Source organism: Artemia franciscana, chromosome 4, assembly GCF_032884065.1.
Source record: "Artemia franciscana chromosome 4, ASM3288406v1, whole genome shotgun sequence".
Taxonomy (NCBI): domain Eukaryota; kingdom Metazoa; phylum Arthropoda; class Branchiopoda; order Anostraca; family Artemiidae; genus Artemia; species Artemia franciscana.
This window is the reverse complement of record NC_088866.1, coordinates 15,291,118-15,317,359: the sequence shown is the minus strand read 5'-3', so window position 1 is coordinate 15,317,359 and position 26,242 is coordinate 15,291,118. Positions and strand designations below refer to the sequence as shown.

At 34.8% G+C, this 26,242-nt stretch overlaps 1 protein-coding gene across 2 annotated transcripts in view; it reads right to left on the bottom strand.

The window, feature by feature from the left end:
• LOC136026041 (leukocyte receptor cluster member 8 homolog) overlaps positions 1–25,990 on the bottom strand; it is a 49,701-nt gene extending 23,711 nt beyond the window's left edge. The window contains exons 1-6 of one of the 2 annotated variants that reach the window (XM_065702202.1): positions 25,869–25,990; positions 16,846–16,922; positions 15,503–15,754; positions 12,137–12,276; positions 10,048–10,127; positions 4,678–4,815 (exon numbers count right to left, since the gene is read on the bottom strand). In XM_065702202.1, coding sequence (XP_065558274.1) covers positions 4,678–4,815; positions 10,048–10,127; positions 12,137–12,276; positions 15,503–15,754; positions 16,846–16,922; positions 25,869–25,900 — 719 coding nt within the window. In that variant the 5' untranslated portion in view covers positions 25,901–25,990. The remainder of the gene's footprint in view (positions 1–4,677; positions 4,816–10,047; positions 10,128–12,136; positions 12,277–15,502; positions 15,755–16,845; positions 16,923–25,868) is intronic. The other variant, XM_065702203.1, reaches the window with a different exon arrangement.
• Positions 25,991–26,242: the final 252 nt, after the last annotated feature.

The following is a 26,242-nucleotide window of genomic DNA, read 5'->3' as shown; positions in this document are numbered from 1 at the left end:
CCAAATAACACGGTTGTATCAGGCATGACAGCACGGGTAGGGATTAAGAGAGAACACTTTCTTCTTGTGCTAGATAATTTATTGCTCGTTTTTAGTATAATTTAAAATTATACTACAAAACAAAAAATTGTGAAAGAAAAAAAACAAACAAAAAATAAAAAATAGTATAAAAAATTATACTAAAAAGAAAAAAAACAAAAAAAATCTGAAAGGGATATAGACCTTGCACAAAACGAAGTAATTAAACTTTAGCTTCGATTTATAGAGGAAAAAATATATGGGAACCAGTTCTCAAAGGCACCCGTCAAACACAGCTGTATCTCAGAGAAGATAATAACGTATATTTTCCTCTGATTTCATGATTAATTACAATACTTGAAAAAAAATTGTCTTGGTATTTTTGAACCAGCATTTTTATATACTAATGATTAATGAAATATTTCGGGCCACAAGACTTTTATTAGTTTACATCTTAAGAATTAGTTTACCAACTCAAATATTGTTCTTATTTTGACTCAAATCTTAACATAAATGAACTCAATAACCAGAAGTAATCACATATGATGAAATTAGATATTACATCAAAGCAACAAACGACTTTTTTCATAGACCCAACAACTGGCCATACTTAGTTAAAAAACCTACAAGACAACCTTTTCCGACAACTGATTCTAAGAATTTTCTAGCCAGAAAACTTTCTATTCGGAAATAAAAAGCTGACTGTATTAGCTGCATAAAGTTTGCAACGATAGCGGAAATCAAGTAAAGGGCTAACCACACCCCATAGTAGCCAAAAATTTAAAAACGCACTTAAAAATAGTTAAATTTAAATGAACCGTCATTCGACACTGATTCAGAAATGGTAGCTATAATTGAAGGTAAACTTAACAGTAAAAAGCAGACGAAAACAAAATCTATGAGTGTTTCGATCCAAATGGGTATTAGAGCTCAAAAACCTCGAAAAAAGTCTTACATCAAAACAAAAAATATATAACTGAATTCACAATAGTCAAACCCTTAACTGAACGACTTGAGCCCTCTCTCTAAAAGATGAAGAAAATCACATTTTAGCTTGGCCAGCACTTACGTATCCTCTTTTTACACTGCCACTAGTGGGGCGATGGGAGACTGAAGAGAAACGTTTAAGGACTTTTTGAAAGCTAATACTTACCTTTTTTTTTATAAACACTGCATTTTCCGGGCTATCTCTTATTTAACCTTAAAAATGTAGGCGGATCAAAACATGCATATCATAGGGATAATCACGGTCGAAGACCCTTGACTGGAGGGTTTCTAACTTACCCTTTCCCTTCTCATCAGTCGAGTAAATCGCATTTTAACATGGGTGCCAATGATGTATTAGCTTTTTTCTGGTGGCCACTAAGAAAAAGCCGAAGAATTTTTCATGCATGTGATAGGATATCAATATGTAAATATGGCTGTCGTAAGTTTTGTAAAGATCCAAAACTAAGAAACTTTTAAATAAAATTTTAGGAAAGATTCATTTGTTATCAGATTAATATTACTCGGTAGTAGTTTCACCATTTTATTGAAATCTCCATGGCTCCATAAGTTACTAGGATGATACGCTACTATGAGTTCCAGCCTTAGTAACAAAAGTATCACTTTGGAGGTACTACTTTTAAGAGGCCTTTCTGCCATCTATACGCAAGACCTGCTCTTTTTTCTTTTTTTGCTTTCTTAGTAAGCTACATGTTATAGCTAGACTGGTTCCATAGGTTTTAGATGAACTACCTCTAATAATTTTTTGATTTTGTCATTTTCAAAATGAAAGTGCGTTTTTCGTATTTTATAAATTGTGGAGAATAGCAAAAATAAGACTCTTAAGTTTTATTGGGAAATAGCAAATGCTTTGCACTTGGTAGAAGAAGATAAGATTGTTCAAACTCAACCAATTGTGATTTAGATTATGATCACCATTTCCAACAATGATTATAAAAATTTTCTAGTCTGAAAATTTTCTACTCGAACTGTGTAAGTACTTATTTGAAAGCTAATAATTGTATATGCATGCTTTTTATACATTCCTTTTGATAGCGTTAAATTAAATTTCGTTGTTTTTTTTTATAAAAATTGCATTTTCCCCGGTCATCTCTAATTTAACCTTAAAAATGGCGGCGGATCGAAACATGCATATCATAGGGATAACTATGGTCGAAGACCCTTGACTAGAGGGTTTTTAACTTACCCTTTCCCTTTTCATCAATCGAGTAAGTCACATTTTAGCCTGAGTATCAATAATATATCTGCTTTTTTCAGATGACTGCTAAGAAAAAACCAAAGACTTTTTCATATATGTGATAGGATATCAATAGGTAAATATGGCTGCCGTAAGTTTTGTAAGATCTAACTAAGAAACTTTGAAATACAATTTTAGGATCCCTTGCGGCTCTACATGTTACTACGATAATACATTATCAGAAGTTCCAGCCTTAAAAGGGAGTGGGCAGATAAGTTATTAATAACTTCTTTTGGGATCGTAGGGTTTGAACAGATAACCAGCAATCTAGCAGGAGGGAGTAGCATAAAGCCTTGAAGTAACAAAAGTATTACTTGAAGCAAGGCTGGAGGTACTGCTTTTGTTTGACTTTTTTTTTGCTTTCGTAGTAAGCTAGATGTTATGTCTAGATTGGTTCCAAAGTTTTTAGATGTACTACCTCTAATCTTTTCTGATCTTGTCATTTTCAAAATGAAAGTGCGTATTTCGTATTTTATTAATTGTAGAGAAGAGCAAAAATAAGGTGCAAAAGTAAAACAGTTCAAAATAGGGATGATACCTTTTTATTGACAGTGAAATATAAAATTATTTAACTGGATATTTCGAACACATATACAGTGTTCATCATCAGCAGTAAAACTAAAAGACATGAATAAAAATAAACAGAATTTATACCTAATAAACTACTTACATATAGTTTATTGCTCTTATTTTTTTCAATGCAACAACCGAGGCAAATCTCCTTGACCTTTTCGGTTCCGGTTCATTAGATTTAACTGACGTATTACGTGGACAGAGGTCATAGCTCTTAGGTGAAGTGATATTTACTTTATTTGACCTCAGTAAATTATCATAAATTGAGTTCAATCCAAATTCACCTGTATCTCTGTTTATGGAATTATTCTTGAATAGAATTTTTTTAATTTCGATTGTTTCCCTGAAAGTTTGCTTTAAACCTTGGTCCCTAGAAATCAAAGAAACATTTTCAAACAAAATAAAATGATTTGGAAAATTAAAGATATGCTCCGCGAGGGCCGACGTGAAATCTTCAGGTTTGGTATTTTGCTTTAAAGACGATGAAATGGAATTATGATGTTGTAGCAATCTCGTTCTTAAATTCTGGTTAGTACGTCCCACATAAGAGCTTCCACAAGTACATGGAATTTTATAAACCCCACTTTGTTGCTCTACGGAAGTCCGATCCTTTCCAGAATTTAAAAAACTTGCCAAAGTATTACTACCTCTTAAAGCTACCTTTAAACCATTATTTTGTAAAAATCTTTTAAGTTTTTCACTCAAACCTGGAACATATGGTAGAGAACAAAAAATATCTTTCTTTTCTGTTGTTTCCAGAATATCGTCAGAACATTCTAGAAATTTTTTCCTTCTTTTCGAAAAAGTCTGGTCAACTAACCAACCCGGATAATGGTTACTTATTAAAATGTCTTTTAGCAATAATAATTCCTCCTCAATGAATTTTGGAGAACAAATTCTAAAAATGCGGTCAGTTAAAGATATGATTAAACCAATTTTTACTTGGCGGGCATGACCGGAGAAAAATGACAAAAATCTGTTATTGTTAGTAGGTTTTCTGTAAATCTTAAAATCCAGACTATTTTCATTTTTTTTTTAAAGAAGGACATCCAGAAAAGGAAGTTTATTATCCTCTTCTAATTCTATTGTAAATTTTAAATCCCCTCCCCAAAAATTAAGATGTTCTAAAAAACTTTTTAATTCCTCCACCCCATAATTCCATACTGAAATTATGTCATCCATATATCTCCCCCAAAATTTTATGTTTTAAAAAATATGAATCTAACGCTATTGTTTCAATATTTTCTACAAAACAATTTGCTAATAAAGGACTTAAAGGGGCCCCCATAGGTAAACCATTTACTTGCTCGAAAAAACCCCCTCTGAATTGAAAAAAATAAGAGAACATATTGCACAACCTAACTAAACTCATAATTACACCGACCTCCAAAACTGTTTCACCACCAATTAAGTCCAAATTTCTTAGTATCTTTCTCTCAAGAAGAATTTCCGCGGCTTTTACATCAATACTCGTATACATTGACACTATGTCGAAACTTGAAATTATAGAATTTGAAGAAATCTCAACTTCTTTTAGTTTTTTTTACAAGTTCTGACGAATTCTTAATGTAAGAAATTTGTGTAGACATGAATGGTTTACACAATGTTCATACAATTGAAACCTAGTGATTAAATCAACTTCTAGTATTCAGTAGACAAAAAAATTACTTTCTTTCTGACAATTTTTTGCTTCTATTAATTATACACAGTTGAAAACTTGAGAAATATGGGGCAAAGATATAAGAACAGTATGATAGAAAAGAAAGGCAAATACCAAATACTTAAAGGTTAACACAAAGAGAAGAAAAAAGAGATCAAAACAGAAAGAACAACATGGAACTTACACTGGAAGAGGCTCCTTATCCCAGTCTATGTCTTGCAAAATACGTTTTTCTTCTGTTAGTTTTCTCCTAATGAATGACTTCACTTCTTTTCTTTGGTAATCATCAGTACAGGCTGACAAACACCTATCCAAATAGCGCCTAAAATTTTCATCACAGATAAGAAACACAAAATTAATAGCTCACTAACAAAAAAGGAGGGGTAATATCAGACAACAACCAATATTAATAATAAAAAAATACCGTCAACAACAAGTTCAATATTTTAAGATCGACTTCTTATGCAAGTTTAAACGTAATCCGATCAGCGTTCCGTGTCATCAGAGTTCTAGTTTTATTTCAAGGGTGACTATTATAATAATCTTCGATTGCTTTTAAACATTTTAATAAGCGAAAGACAGATCAAGTAGTGCTTAATGTTAGTGTTGGGCTTTCTTTCGTGAATCTTACGCTACATTATATGCATATCCAATAGTAATAAACAATGATATAACAAACATAGCTTTGTATCAAAGACTAAATACAAAACCAAGTTTTTTTCGACTGAAGGTAAGGAGCAACGTTAAAACTTAAAAAGAACAGAAAATAACAAAAAGCTTAAGTTTTTTTAACTGTTTTTTTTTTTTGTATTTATCCAGATCACAGCAATCCAATCTATTCTATGTTTTTAGTTGTTTTTCCTGTACACCTAAAGCCAGAATAGTTTCGCTTGTTTTTGTATCCCCAGGCATGAGGCTTCTAACGAAATTATTCTTCGCTAGTAAATGGGATTTTATGGTAAAATACCTGTAATATAATTTATTTATTTATAATATATAGCTAGAATACCCTATAATACATACCTAATATAATTTATTACCAAACACACCATTGTCTGGCAAGAAAACACATAAAAAGTGATTATGGCTTGAGGTTGGTAGTACTAGGGTTTAAGTATTCAAAAGTGCGACTATAGTTTGACCTGAATGAGTACAAGAGGGTGCAGAAAGATTCAGCCAAGAGGACAACTAGTATGCAAGAATATCAGCGTAAAAATCTTGAAAATTTTTATTTGCGAATTTGACTTATCAATTATTGATGATGGTGCCCATGGAGACACTAATGTCCTACCTGCCTCACTCTTTATGCTAAAGTTCGAATTCTTTCCAATTCTATAAGAAAGACTCCTGAATCACAAAGCGTTTAATTAGAATAAATAGCTCTTTTGAAAGTATTAAAAAAACTTTCGCGTCAAAAGCGAGACATTGACAATGAGGCGAACCCCCTAATACACGTAATAATTTCTGTTCGTTTTTAAGTTTTAATGTTGCTCCTTACTTCCTGTTGAAAAAAACTTGTTAAAATAATTGCTTCCTGTTAAAATAATACTGGGAAATCTGCCGCCCCCCTTCATAGAAAATTCCCTTCCCACATGAAAAATCCCTCCATAGAAATATCCCCTCGCGTAACCTTCTCCCCCCTCCAAAAGAAAAAAAAAATCAGCCTCTGAAGACGTCTGTATACTTCACAATAACCAATACTATACGTAAACAATGGGCAAAGTCCATAACTTACAGCCCTTCCCCCGGGGACTGTGGGGGATTAAGTCATCCTGAAAGACATAGTTATTAGACGTTTCAACTATACTGAAAAAAAACGGTTATCTCGAAATTTATATCGGGTGACTTTGGGAAGAAAATGAGCGTGGGAGGGGGCCTAGTTGCCATCCAATTTTGTCGTTCAATCAAAAAGGGCATTAGAACTTTTATTTTCCGTTCGAATGAGCCCTCTCGCGATATTCTATGACCACCGGGTCGATAAGATCACCCCAGAAAAAAAACACAAAATTCTACATGTTTGCAGATAGGAGCTTAAATGTGGTTCTCTGTTACGCTGAATCTGATGGCGTGATTTTCATTAAGATTTTATAGCTTTTAGGGGGTGTTTTCCCCTTTTTTCGAATTTAAGGTAAATATTCGCAGGCTTGTAACTTTTGATTGGTAAACTAAACTTAATGAAACTTATAAATTCTAAATTAGCATGAAAATTCGATTTTTCTGATGTATCTATTGGTATAAAAATTCCGTTTTTTTTTAGTTTCGGTTACTATTGAGCCGTTTCGCTCCTTACTTATAGTTCGTTACCACAAACTGTTTGATTGTACAACGGAATTGACAATGCACAGGAGAGAAAGGCGCAGAGGGAGACAGAGAAAGAGATAAAAAAAAATTATTTTAAAAAACCGCTTATTTGATTATTCGAATGTGGGTTAATACCCTAATAGCTTAAAGGCTAAATTGACATTCTCTCTAAGCCCTAAATCTCATATCTATAGAAGACTCAAATTAAACCCACAAACATGATTTACCTTCTTTCCATTCCAAAAAGACTTCAAAACTGAAAAAAAAAAGTTTAAAAACAATTTATCAGTTATTTTTTAAAGCAACTTAACTGTTATGAGTTTTCTTAATTCTGGTAGGATAAAACAACAGTTACTCATTAAAGAGGGGTATACCAAACACCGTGCAGTTGCGCGAATCATTAAGGTCGAACACATTAAAACTTTGGAGAACAATTAAAGCAACATATAGAAATAGTAACAAAAATATTAAATCCTGATAATAGCTTAACATCCTTTGATTCAACATTAAACAAAACCTTCACTTGTTTTTCTTAGTTTCCCGATTCTTCTTTCGGTCTTCAAAGGAGAAATGATAAAAATTTCTTCGTTAGTAACTAGAGCTTAGAAACGACTTGAGAAATGCGACAGTTGATGGGTTTCAGTGTTTCCTGGTAAGGGTTTTCATTTTAGACATTTAGAACTTGGAAAGGCAGGGTTAGGGGTTGAGTTATCTGAGTATTTGAGAGGTTGGGGAAAGGACACTGATACAGACGAAGAGCAATCAGGAAGGTGAGTGTAGTTTTCCAGCTGAAGACCAAGGAAGAAAAAGTCGTTCCGCCTCTGCTACTAGGGGTACCCTGGGTAACGAGGAAGAACCTCCAATCATCCCGTTTATTTGCTGCAGCTACCTTATCCTCCCAATTGGGTTGATAAAATTGTTAGGGGTGCTGAGATTTTGGTGCCGCTATTCTTTTCGAAACCTCTTAAAGGCACCATTTGCCTTTCCGATTCTCGCCGAAACTTCTGGTGCCTTTGAGCCCGTATTTTTGATTATGCTCCCTATGTATTTAAACCCGACTGCTTGTTTGACATCCTGGTTTCCTGACATCCTGATGGCTACCATGCATTTAGTGCTTTCGGCGTTTTTTTTTTCAACCGATTTTAAACCAGGTCAGCTCCTTCTTTCAACCCATGCAATAGTTTTGAAGTCGCTCTTTTCAGGTCTCTAGCATTACGATATCAGCAGCGAAGTCTACGCCACTCAGACAAATTTCAAGGTTAAACTGGATGCCACATGGTTCACTGCGTCTAAGGGTGTAGTCGATAGTTTTACGAAAAGTCGCGACAACAAAATACAGCCCTGCTTTACTCCTGATAGGATACAGAAAAATCGCGTATGATCGTCGGGCGTCTTAATCCAGCATTCGCTGCTTTCATACACCACAATGATGGGGACAACTAGTTTCTTTAAGATACCGTTGTGTAGAAGGTTCTTCACAAGTTTTGCCGGTCTACGGAATCAAAGGCCTTGTTGAAGTCGACGAAAATCATGTAAATCTTTGATCGCCATTCCCGACTTATTTCTGTTAAGATTGCAAAACCAGGAACTGATGATTTGGCCAAAAAAAATAGAGCCATGAGCCAGCTAACAACTTCTTGGTAGCAAGGTGAGGATTAGAGTTGCAAGAGGGAATGTTTCTGAGAAAAACATGAGAAAGAACAGGTTAGGGGAAGGTTTGAGGGGGGAGGGGGTAAAGTGATCTGCAAGGGTATGGTGGCTGTGTGACTGGGCAAGAGGTAGTAGAAATTGAGGAACGCTTAATAAAATGCAATAAAAACGCTTTTCTGCGGTAGTACTTACATAAAAAGGGAGCAAAGTCTAGGCCATACTTCATTACGCTTTCCAAGAATAAAAGTCATAGTTGTACGATTATAATGGGCACTTCATATCGAATTTACAATTTGCATAAAAGCAAAAGACCATGGCAATAAAAAACTATGGATTAACACATTTAATTGGCTAATAAATCCAATTTTTTAGCCCACCATATGTAATAAACATATGGTGTTGGCTGCTAGAATTTAATATGTTTCTTTGGACGGGAACTTCGTATCGAATTTAGAATTTTCATAAAAGCAAAAGAAAGAGAAAGAGAGAATTTTGCGTCACTGGATTGTTCTTATATTACTAGCAATAATATTTATCAGAAATTGGAAGAAACGTTAAAAAACGGATTCAAGTGAATATGAAAAACTGGCGAATGGAAAATGTTGTAACAACCGTTAAATCTTAATATTTCAAGAGAGGCTCAAGCGCCATCTTCCCTGAGCGTATAACCACTGAAGGAGTCCGTGAGACAAAATCGATTCTTTAGACTTCATAAATTTCATTTCGTAATAATTTCTTTTTTATTACTTTCACAAGACAAGTATTTCACTTGTTACTGGTGTAGTCTGTAGGAACATTCTGCAGTCTGCTCAAATGATAAATTAAATGAGCTGAGACTATTTGGATTTAGTGAAAACAATTATTGAGTAGTTTTTCACATAAAATACAATATTATATAGCAAATTTTACTGCTGACAAATTTTATCGCATGACTACTTACAAGACAACAGGTTGAAAACCCCTCCTAAAGACCGTCCTAGTACCCACTCCATCAATAATACTGAAAGTAACCTTAAAATGCATGATAACACGGTGCAGTGTCAACTGAAAGAATAAAATCTTCATTGAGCTTTAAATTCAACGTCTTATTTTGAATCTGAAGAAATTTCCAATGTCCAGTTTTACGGTAAGAATTTTTAAAATATACTTTATTACAAAACTCGGGTGTTTTATATGAAAAAAATAAAGAGGAGCATATAAGAAAGAAGAAAATTTTCTAATCAAGCGTTTTTTGCTGAATTCAAAAATAAACCAGATTTCTTTCCAGCAATGACAATTTCTAATATAACTTTTTTGAATTTCTTTTCAGTCTGAAACCCCATGAATCCCCCCAATAAACTTTAGAAACTTTTTTAGCAGTCGTTTTTGTCGAGCAATAATGTCGAAGTTCTTCTAAGAAAAAACTTCAAAAGTCAGTAAACAAAACTATGGGTGGTACTTGGCTGCATAAGAGCAGAAATATTGGAGGATTATAAGTTTTTCCAAAAATTGAGGGATTTTTCATAACAGCTTGTTACTGAATATTGTAAAGGAATACAACATATCTTTCCATAGCTTAAAAGTAAAGTTTATTACTTACAATTAACTAAAATAAAATACTTACTGCACACCTGATGGAAGTTCTTTAGAAGAGCCTGGAGATTTCATCTCGGATACCAACTCATCAACATCTGACACAGATTTCTAAAAATAGAAAAAAGATCTAGTCAAAGTTTCTTTTTATTAGTTGATTTTATAAAAATTCGAAGTTCCAAATTCGAAATTCGAAGAAAAAAAAATATAGAAAATACTCTTTATTTAAAATTTTTGTTAATGAACTTTCTCAAATCCATGAGTTAATCTGAGTACAAATATGGATATAACGTTATATCGACTCATCAAATTACCCCAACACCATAAAGGACTCTCCCGTCACAATATTTAGGACTTCATTTGAGGTATTATGATCTATACATACAAACAAAGAGAAGATATGGGCCAAAATCCCCCCCCCCCTGAAGAGCATGAGCTTTTCTTTTCCATAAAAAAAGAAACATATTCGTAAAGGGGTGTTCATTCTGTGGACATATATATATATATATATATATATATATATATACATTTTTGCTACCCATTCAAACTGTGTTACCCACCGAATTGTATTAGTAAAGCACATTAGTACAATACAGAAGAACAAGGACCCTCCAGTCCCCACCAAAAAAGATGTCAAGTGCTGTATTTTTTTTTATAAGGAAGGTGAGAGGTGAACTTTTTCTCAGAGGTCATCAGTTGAACTACTAGTTAAAGATAATGGGAAGCGTCTATATACAGATATTGAGAAGGTTTATCTTTTTATTTTGTGTATAAATTATTTTTGAATACTTCATTTTAGAGGTTGTAGACTTAAGTGGAGTGTTACAAAAGTATAAAATAGCCTCTAAGGAGTGGAACTGAAACTTGAAAATTATACTTTTAGGTAAGCATTTATCCCATTCCTGAAAAATTAACGTAGATAACAATTTGACGGCATTTAGGAATGCCTGATAATAGACTAATTTTGTTTCCATCTACTTTTAAATCCCTGACGGCTTTTTTTTCCGGCTTTTTTAACTGTACATTACGACCAGGTCCGAAACTTCAAGACTTTTCATAGGGGATAAATTCAAGTACTCATCCAGAAAGAATTACGCTTTCTGCACCCCCTCCTCCTGAATCTCCTAATTTTCAAGTTCCGAGCAACAATTTTTGGTTTCCATGTAATAATTACGTTTTTTTAATAGCCCCTCCCCCCTTAAAAACATAAAACTTCGTTTCAGAGTGATTGCGTTGATCTCTCTAACGATGTATGCATAATGTGAGCCATTTTTTTTTTACAATGAAATGCACATGGCGAATTCCCATTGTTTGTTATCAGGGTTATAAGCTTAGTACACTTTGTAAGCTGTGCTCAGCTCTACTCGCCAGATAAGATTCTATTGGAAAGTCTGAGGGCCAGAGCAATATACAAAGAAGCCCGACATAGCAAAGTCCGATGAACAAAATACAACTTCAAATAATACTAACCATACCAAAAAAAAGAAGAAATAACAGAAAAAAAAGATAATATTTTTGATGTTATCATTTTGAGGACATTTTGCTTTGTCCTGTTAGTTAATTTTTTTTCGGCCACTAATTCCAGTTTATTGCAGGAAAGTCAGGAGGGCCTAACCCCAAGCATTAAATTCTGGAAAGATCTGTATAATTCTTGCCTGGGACCAAATAGGATGGTTTTCGCTTGTCCTTGAGCCAGAGCCTACAATGAGACAGTTTTACAGTCTATTTCATAGAAAACTGTCTAAAGTTGATCAACATAGGCATAAAATGGGCCCACGGCTCATTCAATATCCCCTGCTCTTCCCGCCGGAATTTTTATAGCAGAAGGGTAGGTATATTACAACAGATCTGAACTGGAGTCACACAAGGATGTTCAATCAGTATGATTGTACAGTTAAGGTGGATAATATGCTCCTCCAATACCCCACTAGTTTGTTAACGCATGGTTAAGCATGTAGCACCCTGCTAGAACTAGAATCATGCAAGTTATTACTATGTATTTACGGAGGACCGAACTGGACCTTTCATCCCATACCCACCGGTTTGTTTTAGCAGAAAGTTAGACATATTGCACAGTGATTGAAGCAGAATTTTGAACGAATGTAAAAAAAAAAAATTACGGGGGTAATATTGGTTCTCACATCCTTCTTATTCACTGGAGACGAATTTACAAAGAAAGGTGACGTAGACACTGCACTTGCCATGGCACTAGCTTCACGTAAACGCTTATTTCTTCGCTTACGAGCATTTTTACTCAAGCCTAAAATAAAAATTAGTTTACAATTTGGAAGCTTGAAATACAAGCTATAATATGTAATACAAGATAACATGCCAACACAGTCTTTACATTAACAATAGTTCATGGTTTCTCATATTCCTTTTCTTATTTTTTTTTTCTTACTTGAGTTTCTCCCTTAACCCAACCTTTGTTTTCAAGTGTATTGGTTAAGATAAAGTTTATCTCTATTCCTTTTCATAAAAAACAAGCTCTGCTTCTGTAGTTGTATTAGTTATAGCATCTCTCCAATTGCTTTTACGTAGGTTTTAAAATAAGTAGGTCACTACTACTACTTATGACTCTTCACAACACAAACCCTCTGAGGCTACTAAAATGCAAAGCTCTGACTAAACTCTAAACCAAAACTCTAAAAACGAAATTTTGATAATAGCTAATACATCAAAAGAATAGGCTTTTTATGCTGATTCAAATATACAAAATTCATCAAGTTTAAAATTACCCATCAAAACCTACAAACTTGAAAGAATTTGCCTTAATTTCGAGGGGACGGCACTAGCCCTTAGGAAAGAGTTGTAAGTAACCATTTTCGATTATTGTTCAATTATAGCATTGATAGCATTTCCATTGGGAAGTTATAATTTTAAACAGGGAGGGGGAAATTTCCTGGCATGATTTGAAAAACAATCATAATTTTAAAAAATGTTTTCAACTAAAAGTAAGGAGCAACGTTAATACTAAAAAAAAATTATTCCATATAAAATTCATCAAGTTTAAAATAACCCATCAAAACCTACAAACTTGAAAGAATTTGCCTTACTTTCGAGGGGGACGGCACTAGCCCTTATGAAAGAGTTGTAAGTGACAACTTTTGCTTATTGTTCAATTATAGCATTGATAGCATTCCCATTGGGAAATGTTTAATTTTAAACGGGGGAGGTGGAAATTTCCTGTCATTATTTGAAAAACAGTCATAATCTAAAAAAATGTTTTCGACTAAAAGTAAGGAGCAACGTTAATACTAAAAAAAATTATTCCATATTAGTGTGAGCTACCCCTTCTTAAATCTTCGCTCGTTAAGCTCAAGTTGACTTCTTGCAACAATTCTTTCAAATAGACTGCTCAAAAACTGGGCAGTTGAATTCCAGCGAGGAGCATTTGTAAAAAAAAAAAAAAAAAAAAAAAAAAAAAAAAACTGAGACTTTAGCGTGGAGACTGAGGGTTGAAAAAGGATTAGCCCACCTCATATACAGAATTTCGATTCGTTTGAAGTTTTAATACTGCTCCTAACTTTCAGCTAAAAAGTTATAGAGAACCAGAAACCAAAATCATGGAAAATGCAATGTTCTAATTAGATGAAGAATATTAGGTAGGGGGTATATCATACAAGTACAATTGTTTCTAGGATTACTAGTTGTCATGATCCTCAAGGAATCATTTATATATGTATATATATATCCTTCATCTGCAGAACGTATCCTAGCCATATTAATCTTTCACTCATTACAGCCCTAGAAAGCGGGATTGAACCACGTTTCGCATAGCTTACGGTTTGAGATACAGTCAGTCAGTCGGCTAACCAAAACACCCGTAGGCAATTTCTACTGAAACCATCAAACAAATCTTTCTCCGTCATTCGGAGCATCCACGCTCCAGAACCATACTTAACCACTGTTATCCCTGTAGCTTCCAATATTCTAATCTTGGTTTAGAAACTTATCTTCCTATTCTTCCAAACTTTTTCAACTGTGAAAAACACTCTGAGCCTTGGCTGTTCTGCTTCTAAGGTCTTCACTGCTCCCACAGTCTTTAATAATAATACTACCAAGGTAAGTGAAGTTGTCCACTTGATCAATCTTTTCGTTACCCAATCTCATCTTCACTTCTTCTTAGCCTTCGTGACTCAGTCTTTTCAAGATTAATTTTCAAACCTATTCTTGCACCCTGAACTCTCAAAACATACAAAAATTCATTTATTTGTAAAGATTTTCATCTAGAATACTCTAATTATCAGCAAAACAAAAGTCCAGGATAGTTTTGCATCCTCAATTGGTTACGTGTTCTCCCATTACCTTTGCTGTGCTCCTTAGAACAAAATCCATCAAAATGATGGGGATGGAACATAACCTGTTTAACTTATAATTTAATACGAAACCAGTTACTAGCCTCACTTCCTACCTTAAGCAAAGCAATGTCATTCTCGTATATAACACAAACCATTTTTACATACGTTCCCACCTTGGTTAAATTTGCGTTGGATTTGATCTTCTATTTGTATCAAATTCTTATGCAGCGATTGTTTGATTAATTAGCCGCTTTATGGATTGACAAAACAGACCATTTCAACTTTGAGAGCGATCTCAGCAAGATACTCAACTAATAATATAGTTTATCTGGACTGAATTTTTAGCAGGGTCAGTTTGTTTTTCCTTCTTTCATTTGGAGGCAACAATTCAGAAACTGACTAATCAAAAAAATAAAACGAATATCAAGACAACTAAATCTAGAAAAATTACACAAAGTGTTTTTTCCATGTGAAACAGGGTATAGGGGGATAGCATGGTTTTCATTTTTAAAATTCACTTCCCCTAACGAAACTCGGTCCCCTGGTACTATTTTTAAATTCTAGAACAAGCAAGAGCCAGCATGTAGGTTCAATTTATCTGACCTTTTTTTGGATTTACATAAGCCAAACTAATCAGTGGATAATTATAAATTCTTGGCTATATACACAAAAAGTCGATTACACAATTGGCATCATCTAAAGGCCTTTTTGCAAAACATTTACAACTAATCCTCAAACTGAGTGTACTTTATTCTAACAGAAAGCATAGACTGCTATGTATCCAATTAAAAACCGTGGTACGAAACAAAAACAAAAATAATGTTCAAAGGCATATTTCTTATGAGGCATATCTGCCATTTGAAGCTTCGATTATCACTCTCCTGGTAATTTGACTTTGGAATTCGACTCAAAGTGCGCATATTAAAACGGCCCGCAATCAAAGGTTGACAAGATTATTAATATCTCGAAATTGTTGTCTATTAAACATCTTGCACGTTTCAATCTCGGACAAGCTTCACAACTCTTTTCTTACGCTTCAATTTGATAATGTTCTGCTGTATTCAGTTAAAAACCTAGGTGGAAAAAATAAATGGAATACTGGCCAACAATTATTAATTTATAGGATTGCTGAGCCATGAAATATACAATTATATTAGGAAGGACCAGTGTAGCTATATAAATTACCTGATAAATCTTGTGTAAGTTTTCCTTCTTCAAATGAAATAGACATCCCAAATGCAGATGGTGTTAATTCATTTAAAATATGCGTCTGATTAGACAAATATGGCTTCGCAGGTGTAAAAACGGTTTCTTCTTTGGGGGCAATAAAAACTGGTGGTAGATTGGTGCCAGGAGGGCATTCCTCTTCAGGAGGGGGAGGTGGTGGGGGTATATCTAGCAATGATAAAGTAGGAGGAGGCGGACATGGTATAAAACCTGTAAAATAAGACAAAAATTACTACAACAGAGTGAAAACAGAGTTAGAAGGCAATATAGAAGTTAAATCAGGTTAATAGAAATGATTTACAGCAATATAATTTATATAAGACCCAGGTCTATGTGTGACAAGCATCAGGAAAGATACTAAAAGATAAGCATTATTGCACCAGAACTTTTCAAACTCTTGTGGAAGATTTTAATGACAATATAGACATATTTGGATGCAGAAGATTACCATAAATATTTCCAAAAATAGAGCAAAGATCCTAAAGACTTAAGCTTAAAATTGCATGTTTCAGGTTTTCAGCCAAAATTCAAATGGCTCTAACCCAGATCGATATGCACCTACAAGCAAAGCAAAGATTGAACTTGTAGTTCTTACACACCTGAGAGAATTATTACTGCAAACCGACTTATAGCTGCAAATGGATTCTACAGATTTTGTTGAAGTAAAATTAGAAACTAAATGACTTATTTTACAAGCCTTAATCAAACTAACTGGGAAAATAGTCTTGTCATTTCCACAGGACAGAATTGGGACCAGGAATACATAATCAAAAAAAAAAAAAAAAAAAAAACAATCTTCTGCAAAACATAATCTCCAATCATAATTCATTACATTAAACTGAATAAATTATGATTCAGAATTGGAAGTTCCCACGGTTTTTGTCATATATCAATTACAGCATTAAAAAGAAATTCTTGAAACATTCTTAGTGAAACACCCACACTTTCCTAATAAAGCAAGGTCTACTGATTGCTCTGAAATATCAAGAAACCACAAACACTGTCCATTTTTAGTCTATCTAATTCTTCTTCTTCGAATAGAGCACCTGGAATCCAAAATAGACTTCTTTTGGCTTCTAGCAGGTTTATTTTGACAATTCACCCGATACTTCACATACAAATACAATCTTCATATATAAAAAAAGCCCTTATTTATTTATTATTTTTTGCTTTTAAGTATATTAAAAGTTTTAAGCTCAACAAGAAAACTACTAGCCCATGGTAGAAAGCAAAAATCTAAAATCAATGCTTAATGTCCCAAACACCATTATTACTTTAGGTGAAATGGAAGAACAGCTTACCAGGGTATGGATATTCCTCAGCATTCCAGTATGGAAAATCGTCTTGATACACACTCCCATATTGATGAGAAATAAAACTACAAAATAGAAATTTGTCTTAGTTTATAACACAACAAAAAAGAGTAAAAAATGACTAGGCAAAATAACGAAAATTGGGTAGTTTTTCCTTTAGTTTCAATAGGTTTTTTGTTTGTTTGTACATTAGTGTAAATTCCCATAAATTAACAGGACTTGACAGAAGTGATTTCTGACTGTCTTGTAGACACTAAAGCAGTTCATTGCGAACATCCTCATTTTAACGAAAATTTGAATCAAACTAGTAAATCTTTGTAATGGAAATTCAAATACTCTCCAACTGAGGCTCCTGGTGGGTTATGAATCCTTCCAAGTCTCTGAAAAACTGCACCCGCCCCATTCCTGTCATAGTTGTCAATCTTCCAACCACATGAAAACTAAATGTGATAAGCCAATAAAATTCAGCCGCTGTGCCGGCCCTCATGTACCATCCCATGATTCCCCCTGTCTTTTTCATACAAGATGCGCTAATTGTGTGGGTAGCCACACATCGTATAGCCTAAAATGTCATATTCTGCGTGATGTCCTGAGCAAAGGCGTGATTCTGAAATGACTATCGAATTGTCTGCCTCAATCTGCTCTTTTAATGTCAACAGTAAAAAAGATAAAGGTGGCTCATTAAACCAAAAAATGAATGATTTTGACATTTTATTCTTGTGAGAACATTTACTTCCTCTCGTCTTTGTTAACTCTCTACAAAGATGCCGCCACCATATTGTGTTTACCACCAATATACGCAAAACGTGATAAGCTAACCTTCTGGGGGCCTTACTTGTGTTATTAAATGATTAGCCACTCCTTTGTCACCTGTCTTATTTCATTTCTCTGATAAAATTATGGCAATACAACTTAGTCACCTTGTATTTATAAATGTATATCTTCCCTGAGATCAGAAACTTCAAGCTTCACTTATTAAGTTTTTTAATGCCTGCTCATCCCTTAAAACTCTGTTATGCAATATTGAAAAGCATGGGTATTGGTGGCTAATGATAGACGACATCAATTGTGATGTTCATAGCTCCTTTACTCGTACCAACCTAGTTTTAGATTCGTTGCCAATTGATTACCATATAGAACCTAAAGCTCTTAATTACATTTATATTCATAACAGTGGTACTGTGACCAATATTCATTATATCTGCTCTGCTGATGTTCCATGTTCTGTCATTCATGTTGACAAAGACAAACATGATTACTGTGACATTAACGGCTGATCCATCTAATGATTCTTGTGTTACTACTTATGAAAAATGGTGCATGAAACGAGAGTGGAGAAAAGCCAATTGGCCTTTATATATATCTACCCTAACAGCTCTGTTGCCTGCATCAAGATTCCTTTTAATCTACTGGGCACAAGGTTTTTTCGCCACATGCCAGAGTGCAACTGAATGTTTATTACCTTTGCTTAGTTGAGAGCATGAAACAAGCTGGAAATGTGGCTGTTCCCCTTGCCTGGGTTAAACTCAAAACTCAAAGTCCAATTTGGAGAAAACCTAGCCTTTGATGACCTTTGACTCTCTTTATGTTATAAAAGTAAAACCATGGAAATTAGATCATCTACTCAAATGAGGTACAAAAAAAGAATTTTCAGGGTATTAGTCTATAGTTTGGTCTACTAAAAAAAAAACATAAAATTTTGGAAATGACTTTATACAATCCTAAATATTCACTTATATAATTCCTATAAGTGCTTTATTTCATCAACATCCCTTCCTATGATGTACAAATATTACCTTAAATTGCAGCAAGGAAATATATAGCCTAAATTATATATGATCTTCATGCTTTGCCACGTGTCACCCTTTTATTGAAATATATTTGACAGCAAAGAAGCAACATCAATAAAATCAAGAAACAGAAAATGTATGGCAAGCATATAACCTTACTATATACATGAAAACTAGGGGGATTAAAGTAAAGTGAAGCCTTTTTAGATGTGGCATAAGTAAGTATTTAAGGATTTTTCAAAGTTGCTTTGAGAATTTTAATTAAATAAAAAAAAAGTTTTTTTTTTAACTGAAAGTAAGGAGCAGCATTAAAACTTAAAACAAACAGAAATTATTCCATATAGTAAAGGGGTTGTCCCTCCTCAACACCTCGCTCTTTACGCTAAAGTTTTTTATGGTTTTAAAAAGTAGAGTTGTGACAAAGAGTCAAACTTTAGTGTAAAGAGCGAGGTGTTTTTTTTTTTTGTCTCTGCTTATACTCTTATCAATTTCTGTTTGAACGTTAGTCATGCCATGGTCCAGTGACCGATTGAAAAATTATGAGGAAAATAGATTAGTTATTGATGATGTGTTTTCAGATTTTTATTTGGTCAGTCGGGATTTAAAGCTGGATTAAAAAAGTACCCTAATGATGGTTCATATATTGAACTTGAAGATCTTACTAAATGGGATAGATGTAATGGAAATTCGTTACTTTTTTGGAACTGCCAAGGATTCCGATTGGCTAAGGGCAGATGAGATGGGATGAGAAAATGCTGCACATGTCTCATTTAGTAGTCAGGGGGTACTCCATCCAGACCTGTACGTTTATTTGGGTTGATATTCTTCAATTGGGTTCTACATAAGTTTTGGCCATAATTTTTTTTAAATTTCATACCCTGGGGGATCTGGAACTAGAGCATTACCAGGGACAGCAAATACTAGGATGAACTGCTTGTTCAATGTATTTGCTTTTTCCCTTGGGTCACATCTATTAGCCATCTTGTAGAGGCTGGGTAGCCATGTTGTAGAGGCTGGAACAATAGCCAGAAAATACAGTACTGTGTTGTGGAATGCATGGGAAATATATAATTTGGGCTATATATTTGCACATTAGGGGGGGGGGTTGTTAAAGCATAGTTGTGGCCTGGGGGGAGCGAGAATCCCTGCAAAGTTTCAAGGTGTTGGCACAGAACATCAATACCTTAGAATTAGATCATGCTTCTACATTCGTTGGCACACTGGACAACTTTGTCAGCACATTCTTTATGTTCCCTTCAAACTCAAAACCCAAGCTGCATACCAGAAGTAAGAACTGCTTTGTTAACATGTTCCCTTCTTAACAAAAATCTTCAAAACCCCTTGTTGCTTGATCTTCTGCTAGAACTGGACCACGAATCTACAATAAGTATTGACCCCCTTCAACCATACAGAGCAAGTGATCTCATTGCCATAGGTTGCAGTTTTAGACTGCACTCACATAGATTAGAGTTTACAAAACATGTGTATACTAATTACAGTCTGATTTGTCATGAATTGACCCAATGCAATTGGTCTTTACTGAATATATGGATGTACAGGAGTCATGGTCAACTATGAAAAGAATATTATTGAGAGCTATTGAAAATCACTCTTCTGTAAACTATAAAACAAAACCTAAAACCCGCCCATATTTAACAACAGAAATTAAAAAGGCCAGGAACAGAAGAAAGAAATGTTGGAAGCTGTACATAAGGAATCAGTCAAGTGGATTATTACACAAAATATAAACAGGTGTGTAATCAGCTGAGAAGTATTGCTAGAAAAAACACTGAAAAGCACAAGGAATCAATAGCAGCTGCAATAAAATCTAACACCAAAAAATTTGGGAGATGTGCATCATCTGATTAGGCATTCTGTCACCCATCCTCTACAAGATGGCTACTAGATGTGACCCAAGGGAAAAAGCAAATACATTGAACAAGAAGTTCATCCTAGTATTTACTGTCCCTGATAATGGTCTGGTTCAAGATCCTCCAAGGTGTGAAATTTTAAAAAGTATGGCCAAAACTTATGTAGAAACCCAATTGAAGAATATCAACCCAAATAAATCTACAGGTCTGAATGGAATACCCCTTGACTACTAAATGAGACATGTGCAGCGTTTTCTCATCCCATCTCATCTGCCCTTTTCTTGAATATTATTGTCCAGTTTGGCATAACTACTTCCAAATCTTATTCAATAAAGACAGGCCAAAAGCAAGCATTAAGAAATATCTATGGTCAAGGTAAACTCCCTTATCACTTTCTTCTTAAGCATTTCCAGCTCACTATCCTATCTGAGAGAATAACCCTCCTGTGTACATGGTTTGGCATTAAAACCATGACAAATCTCTGTTTCCAAGATTTATCCTCCCCACCTTTTCAACCTTTAAGATCCCAACCTCAAAGACCCAACTCCCAGAAAGTCGCCACCCTTCAACCTCTCCCACCAATCCACAAGATACAGGAAGAGTTTTATTCCTGCAGTGCATATATAAACATTATTAATCAGTGAATTTGTTGTATTGACTCAGTTTTTTAATTGATGATTGGTTTATTTAATCTGACAGGTGTCTGTCTGACACTGTGAGTCTGTGTTTTTCTCTTTTTTTTATTCTTTTTTTTGACAAGTTGTATCTGACTGTAATACCTGATTTTATCTGACTGGTGCAAATTCAGGACCATGTGCTGTGAAAGTCGTTTTTAAAATAAAAGTCTCTCTCTCTTCCATCACTCTACTTTTCCGAAAGTCCCTTTAAATATATTCCCCAAGACTGAAAGGATGCTAACATCATGTCTTCTTCTTTGTTAGAAAGCACTTGGACTCCATCATTTGCTGTCCTTCTGGCTTCAAAATTGGTTAATTTTCCTTCATAGGATTGAATTTATACTCTTCCAGGGGGGAGAGAAAACTAATTGGCTTTTTCATAAGGGCCAAACCAGGGAAGCATAGGATGCTGCTACCTTTTCCCTATAATTTAAGAGTAAACTCGGTAGGTACCCCTATGGCTCTTGAGGACCCTCCCCTTCTTCTACTTGTTAACCCTTCTTCTTACAATTTACAGGACTTCTTTAATGAAATATCAATACTTCAGAATAAGTCAATGATCCTCTCAAAGATCCATCTCTCTTCCTGGGCTAGGAGGTCTGCTTTTAGCAAAAGCTTAATATTTTCCAGCAATCCCAGCTTCTTGGTTGTTCTTTCCAGCTCAGAGGACATCGTTGCTGACTTTGGACATTCAAATAGGAGATACTGAATAATCTCTATTGTTGATGTGCATTGGCAACAGAAAGGACTTGGGTGTTTTTTCCACAAGTATTCATCCCTTCTGAGAATCATTGCTTGGCTCTTATTTCTCAGAAACGCCAAGTTATTCCCCTGTCTTTAAATATGAGCTTCAACAGTCTATAGTGAAGTAATTTACAATTTCTACATCTCAGTGCATCCCTAAGGGTGACAGATACCAAGTTTTGGCCAATTCCAGAAGACCCCTGTATTACTTGGTTGACCAGTTTGTCAACTTCCTCATTAAAACATATTTTTTGGTGGCTAGGGAAATGTTGGAAAGCTAGTTCTGTCTCCTCCTTGGCAAGGACTATTATAAATTCTTGCAACCAATGGACATCTCTGTCAGTAACTTCAAAATGAATTTTATTTAATAATTTTTAGAGATGATTGGGAGTCTAAGAATACAACTCCTCTTTTCCTGGGAGGAGCATTTGCATGGACCACCTTCAGAGCCACATATATTGCAACTGTGAGGACAGAGTAGCTGTCAGGGAGCAGTTTTGACATGTAAAGGTTTAGCTGGGGGATGATTGCTGCAGCAGCTGCTTTACCTATTTGAACAGAGTCATCTATATAAATTTACAGAAACTCATGGAGCCTTGACACTAATTTTTTTCTGATTTTGCTTGAGTTATTACTGGAGGGATATTTTGCTTCTTTTCTGCAATTATCTGGAGACATACATTAACAGGGGTTACCCTCCATGATGGGGGAAAGGCAGACAAGGGAAAAATAAATGGTCATTTTGCCAGGTTGGGTATTTGGAAATAAAAGTAACCCATGCCCCAATTCTCCTCGAAGATTGAGCATTCATTTTCCAAAATGTTAACAGGTACAGTGAGCAGTATAAGCCATGTGCCTGAATCCTTATAAAATACCTTACTGATAGCATTTGGCTCTGTTCAACTACCAAAGAAAATCCAGCTAGTTGGCAAACTTTTGTTCCCTCTGATTGGTGGTGGAGCCCTAAAGCAGTTCTATGAGATATATTTTGAAGGGTCTCTAGCTTTACTATGGTAGTTTTGCTACAATTGAAGTATACTCTCAGTCCATAGCCAATTTTTGATCTAATAAACCTCTCATAAAAATCCAGTAGAACTATGGAAGAATTTGCCCAGGAGAAGGAAGTTTTACTTTAAATTGCATTTACAGCAAGATAAGGTGGACTGCATCCTCCTATAGAACATCTTGCTGTTGAATTAATGAGGTGACACAATTAGTGGGTGTTATGGGGTTTGGCATCTGACTGGTACTTCTATTCTGCATTACTCTGCTCCAAATCGATTGCATTTTTGAAAGAATTAATCAATTCATCAGTGACAGTCTCATTGGAAAGACTATTCCAAGTTGGGACAGCACATACTGAGAAAAAGTTTGTCCTCTCTCTATGTTTGGAGGGCTCCTGTTGCAGCTTCATTGAGTGGCCTCTTGTCATAGTGGCAAGGGAGGGAGTAAAAATGGAGTAAGCCATGTCATTTTGGAGCATTTTCTTGAAAAAATGACATCTCCATGCTGCCAGTAAACCAATGTGGGTGTCTTCAGGCCACACAGACATTCAGGGTAGGGAAGCTGTTTGTGTGGGGCAAAAAGCTTAGTTGCTCTTCTCTGTATGCTCTCTAGGGCTGCCACATCTCCCTTATATTGAGGATTTGTAACAGGGCAGCCAAACTCCAAATGTGGTCTTACAAGAGCATTATATAGTTTTCTTATTATCAGAGGATGGCATGATGATATGGTTTGTTTAATTTTACTGTTGAAAGGAGACCATGCCTATGGGTATAAGTAGGGGGGTTTGAGAACATGGCCCTTAGAGTAATGTTCATCTATCAAAGAGAATCTAGCTAGTTGGCAAACTTTTGTTCCCTCTGATTGGTGGTGAAGCCCTAAAGCAGTTTTAAGAGATATATTTTGAAGGGTCTCTAGCTTTACTACAATTGATGTATACTATCAGTCCATAACTAATTTTTGATCTTATAAACCTCTTATAAAAATCAAGCAGAACTTTGGGAGAATTTGCCCAGGAAAAGGATTTAAAGTCCTCTAAGGATTGATATTCTTTTAATGTAAGACTGCTTTACAGCTTTAGCTTGAGCATTCTATATGAGCCTTTGATCCAAAGTAAATCCTAAAATCACAAGATTAGCTTCAAGCTGAATTAATGAGTCTTTCATGTAAAGCTGTAGTGCTCAGACATTTCATCTATTATGAAAATTTGCTGCTTTTATTCCAATGGCTGATATTTGAAGTGACATCATTTCTGAGAAAGCTTCTAGTTTAAGAATATCTTTTTGTAGATTTGTCTTAAATTCTTCAATCAAGCATTCCCAAATAGTGATGTAATCCATATACTACCTTTTGGATATTGTTGAGCTTCAAAGTTCAAATTCAAATATCATCAGCAGAAAAAGCAGGGGGCTGAGAGAAGACCTCTAGGGTAATCCTACATCAAGCATTTTGACTAATGAGAATGACTGATTTACCCAAACCCTGAGAGATTGGTCAGTTAGGCAATGCCAAACAAAATGGATAAATGGTTCAAGGAAGTTGATGGGCAATTCCTCTCCCAGACCTGTTTGCCCCTCCCCACCAGCTGAAATTTACTCTCTTCAAAATTAGTAAAAATTTCAGTTTAGCTACTTTTTTGTTTCCTTCACATAATTCTTTCTCAATAGGTCTAATTGTATACTGATATCCCAAAACTCAACTAGCCTAGGTTTACATTCAAAAATTATGAGAAGCCCATAATCTAGAATTTTTGCTATTGCAGAAATTAAATGGCAGGCTATTAGACTACTCTTTTCTTATTGTAGTTTTGTTCAGAACAATTTGATGTTCTCTGGTTTTATTTACATGAAACATGCAAGAAATAGTGTCCAAAATGCCATGGTTTACCCTGCAGACTGATTGCTAGGCTTAGTCTACCTTCATTAGGCTAGGTTTTAACTTAGCAGTTTTGTCTTAGATTTTAACTTGGCAGCCACTTTAACTTTTAAAATACCAGTCAATGCTCCTATAACCCGAACAATTGTTTAAGGTCATGAAACTATTGTTAATAGATGCATTTTGACTTTTTGAACATCTTTTCTCTCTTGCAAAACCACCTCAAACTCATCATTATAGAGTTAATATATATTTACACATTAGGGGGGGGGGGTAAAGTATAGCATATGCCTATATTAAATACAGCAGTGGTTAGTTTATGTATTTAATATATGCTATGCTTTACCCCCACCCCCCTGATGTGCAAATATATAGCCCAAATTTGTTTCTAAACTATTACAGATTTGCAATTTCAAATATCAGATAAATGGAAACAGAAATGATTGCAATTCAATATGTGTAATACAGGATATTTGGCCAGAATAACTCCATAATGGTGACTTTGCAGTAGTTTTGCAAGAGAAAAGATGTTCAAAAGTCAAAATGCATCTATTAACAATATTTTCATGACCGTAAACAGTTGTTCAGATAATAGGAACATTGAAAAAAATACCTGGCTTAATAATTCAAATTAATGCCTTAAATAGGCACACATTTAGTGGTCAATGTTCCTAGCCTATTACCTGAACATTTGTTTAGGGTCATGAAACTATTGTTTATAGCCTAGATGCATTTTGACTTTTGGAAAATCTTTTCTCTCTTGTAAAACAACTGCAAACTCACATTTGTACATCAGGGGGTTGGGGGTAAAGCATAGCATATATTGAATACATAAACTAACCATTTCTGTATTTAATATATGCTATGGTTTACCCCCCCCCCCCTAATGCGCAAATATATAATAACTCCATAATGGTGAGTTTGCTGTAATTTTGCAAGAGAAAAAAGATGTTCAGAAAGTCAAAATGCATCTATTAACAATAGTTTTACGGCCCTAAACAATTGTTCAGGTAATAGGAACATTGACCCATTTAGTATTCCGAAACACTCACTTAGGCCACATATTCTGTCCCCAACCATCCATAGTTGATATATATAACGAACTCTAAACAACAAATTCAAAATTCTGCAGAATTTGTTAGAAATTGATAATTTTCTTTATTTCTTCTGAAACTTCGCTGATGAATCAAGAACTAGCTAATTTGATAGATATTAAATAGAGGACGCTTTTGCAAGGATGGACTGTGGTGAAGCGCCGAAAATCGGTGGTATACTGTTTCGCGACACACAGAACGGATCGAATGAATGAATGAATGACTGTATTTAAAGCCATTTTTCAGGCCGTATACATACATGTATAACAACAAACAAACTAAATTATGTAACAATCGACTTTCGAATAACAAGACCCTTCCGGACAAAATTT